This window comes from Ursus maritimus, unplaced genomic scaffold (genome assembly GCF_017311325.1).
Source record: "Ursus maritimus isolate PB19 unplaced genomic scaffold, ASM1731132v1 scaffold_73, whole genome shotgun sequence".
NCBI lineage: Eukaryota > Metazoa > Chordata > Mammalia > Carnivora > Ursidae > Ursus > Ursus maritimus.
The window spans coordinates 56,200-58,823 of NW_024426919.1; the positions used below are offsets into that span (position 1 = coordinate 56,200).

The 2,624-nt window shown below is 47.7% G+C and overlaps 1 protein-coding gene across 1 annotated transcript; it reads left to right on the forward strand.

The window, feature by feature from the left end:
• The first annotated feature begins 387 nt into the window (after positions 1–387).
• LOC103680128 (germ cell-less protein-like 1) lies at positions 388–2,293 on the forward strand. The gene has a single exon (XM_008709658.1). The coding sequence runs from the start codon at positions 791–793 to the stop codon at positions 2,291–2,293; it is 1,503 nt and encodes a 500-aa protein (XP_008707880.1). The 5' UTR covers positions 388–790.
• Positions 2,294–2,624: the final 331 nt, after the last annotated feature.

Here is a 2,624-nt window from a genome sequence, read left to right on the forward strand (position 1 = left end):
CCGAGGGAGTACAGTTGAGGGAAGACTATCTCTGCCATGAAGTTGTGAGAAAACTTGGTCTTTCAGCCAGATCTCAAATGTTGAAAATGAGTTTTTGTTTGGAAAAAAAAATAGGGAAAGTGCCATACGGAGAGGGTTCAAGATATTCAAACAGGTAGGAAAAAAAAAATAAAACCAAAGGGTGTTCTGGGAACTTAAGATTTCTCCAAAGCTATGTTTCTCTGCCTATGGAAAACAGAGACATGAACACAAAAGCAGATGGTTTACACACATACAAAGAGTTGAAATTGGCTGTGTAACTTAATGCTATTTAAAAACAAAAGTTAAGTGGCAAATCAAAGTCTGGGGTGAAATTACCACGTTTATCACAGAAAATCTTTTCACAGTCTGAAGTAATGAGCTAGTTTTTAAAATTAAATAAGAGGACAAAATTGAGACCAATATGTATTTCTCCAAAAGGGAACGGTCACTAAATATTTTAGATGGACAAGAATGAATTATGTTCTTGAAAGTAATGGGGAAAAATCATGTAAAAGGGCCCCTGCTCTGACATAAATCTTTGAAGGGACCCACAGAAGCCCCAGAGCGTGAGTTAAACAACGTGGTCTTCGTGGTAGGAGTTACCTTTGTCCAACTGGGTTGGGCCTAATAGGGTGTGGCTTAGCGTGGCGTCCTAAGTGACGTAAAATCTGACGTCAGCTCTACCCGGCAGCACTTTGGGCTGAGCTAGTGCCCGTGGTAACTGTGCCTGGTGAGGAAGTGTGTCCTTTGCCGCCTTGAGGTACAGTCAATGGGAGCACTAAGCAGTCGAATGTTATGGCCCAGGGCGGGGCGTGCCCAAGAAGAGCTAGGTGCTGCTGGAGAGGAGGCAGTGGAGGTAGCAGTGGCAGTGGTAGAGGCAAGGGAGGAGGACAGTGAGGAGGCCGGACCCACCACCAGTCAGGGCGGCCTCAAGCGGAAGTTAGGCCCAGGAGGTCCCCACGCAAAAGTGCCCCGCCGGAAGTGTGCCAGAGACAGTTCAGGGTCGGTTTATGAGGCACTCTTCCTGAGAGGGGAAAACAGTGATGTGCGGATCCGTGCACTGGGGGAGGAGTGGAATTTACACAGGGTCTACTTATGCCAGTCAGGGTACTTTGCTAGCATGTTCAGTGGTGCTTGGCGGGAAACAACCATGAATACCATAGAGTTGCAGATGCCTGATGACAACATTGATCGGGAGGCGATGCATGAAACTTTAGGTTCTCTGTACCAAGACACCGTGCTCATCACACCTGGACGAGTAGTAGCCATCCTGGCCACGGCCAGCATGCTGCAGATGGATGAGCTAATTCAGCAATGTGGAGAGGTGATGAAGGAGACTGTCAGTGCCCAGACTGTGTGCAGCTATTACTACTCTGCTGAGAGTTATGGCCTCCAGTGCATCAGGACCATGTGCCTCCAGTGGCTGCTGGATAACCTGATGATCCAGCATAATGAGGAGCTATTGCGAGAAGTCAGCCCGGAACTCATGAAAGAGCTCGTTGCCTCTTCAGAGCTCTTGGTTATGGAGGTAGAGATGGACGTGTACACCATGCTGAAAAAGTGGATGTTCCTGCAGCTGCAGCCAACATGGAGGGGCTCCCACAGAGCCTTATTACCTGATGCTGATTTGTGGTTTACCAGGTCCAGGAGCGAGTCAGAAGGCACCCCTTTCCTGGAGACTGAGCAGGGCAGAGACTTTGTGCCAGTGTTCCAGCAGCTGCGGCTTGCTTACATAATCTGTGACTTGCCATCAGCACACATAATTGACCAGGATGCCCTGATCCCTGCTGCATGGCTTACCCCAGTATACAAAGAGCAGTGGCTTGCACTGCTCCAGGCTGAGCAGACAAGGGAACTTGGACCCATAGACATCTATCTGTCTGATCTCCAGGGGAACAGCATGCGGTGTGGGGGCCGGCTGTGCAGAAATGAGCAGTGCAGTTGGCGATGGGCTGGTTTCAACTTCGGCTGGGACCTGGTGGTGTGCTATACCAACCGGCGCATCATTTTCCGGTGCAATGCCCTGAACAAGTCCTATGGCCTGGGGGTTAGCTTACTTTGTCAGAGAAAGGTTGCATTCCGCCTGCGCTTGACCTCCTTGGACAGGGCTGGAAGAGCTGTTTTCAGGAAGGACACAGAATACCAGATGCTTTCCTTGAGAAAGGATCAAGAGTTAGAGGTAGTGAACCTGGAAAACCAAGAGGTGGCCTTCCCCATATATGTGGCCTGTAACTTCCTGTATCTCCCACATGAGGGACGCTGCCCAGAGTAAGCACCAATGCCAAAGCTTACAGGTTTGTGAACTATAGCTGGTAACATTTGAGACTCTTTATGGGCATATATGAAAAGGACATATTTTTAACAAAATGTTTTAACAGACATTGGTTTGTTAAAAACAAAATAGTTTTAACAGAATGAAGCACCTCTAAAAATCGTCTGTGCTATTAATGTGGCAACCTGTCCTCCTGATTTACTATTCCTTAACCCCCACATCATCTCTACGGAGACCAAGACCAATTGACTTTAGAAACTGTGAACCTACTTACTGTACTACTCTTAGTAGAACTCTTAAAATATGCAATTCCTTTAGTTTGATTAAATGG

Excerpts from the sequence above, each read along its gene's own strand:
- LOC103680128 (XM_008709658.1), top strand. The coding sequence starts at position 791 with ATGGGAGCACTAAGCAGTCGAATGTTATGGCCCAGGGCGGGGCGTGCC.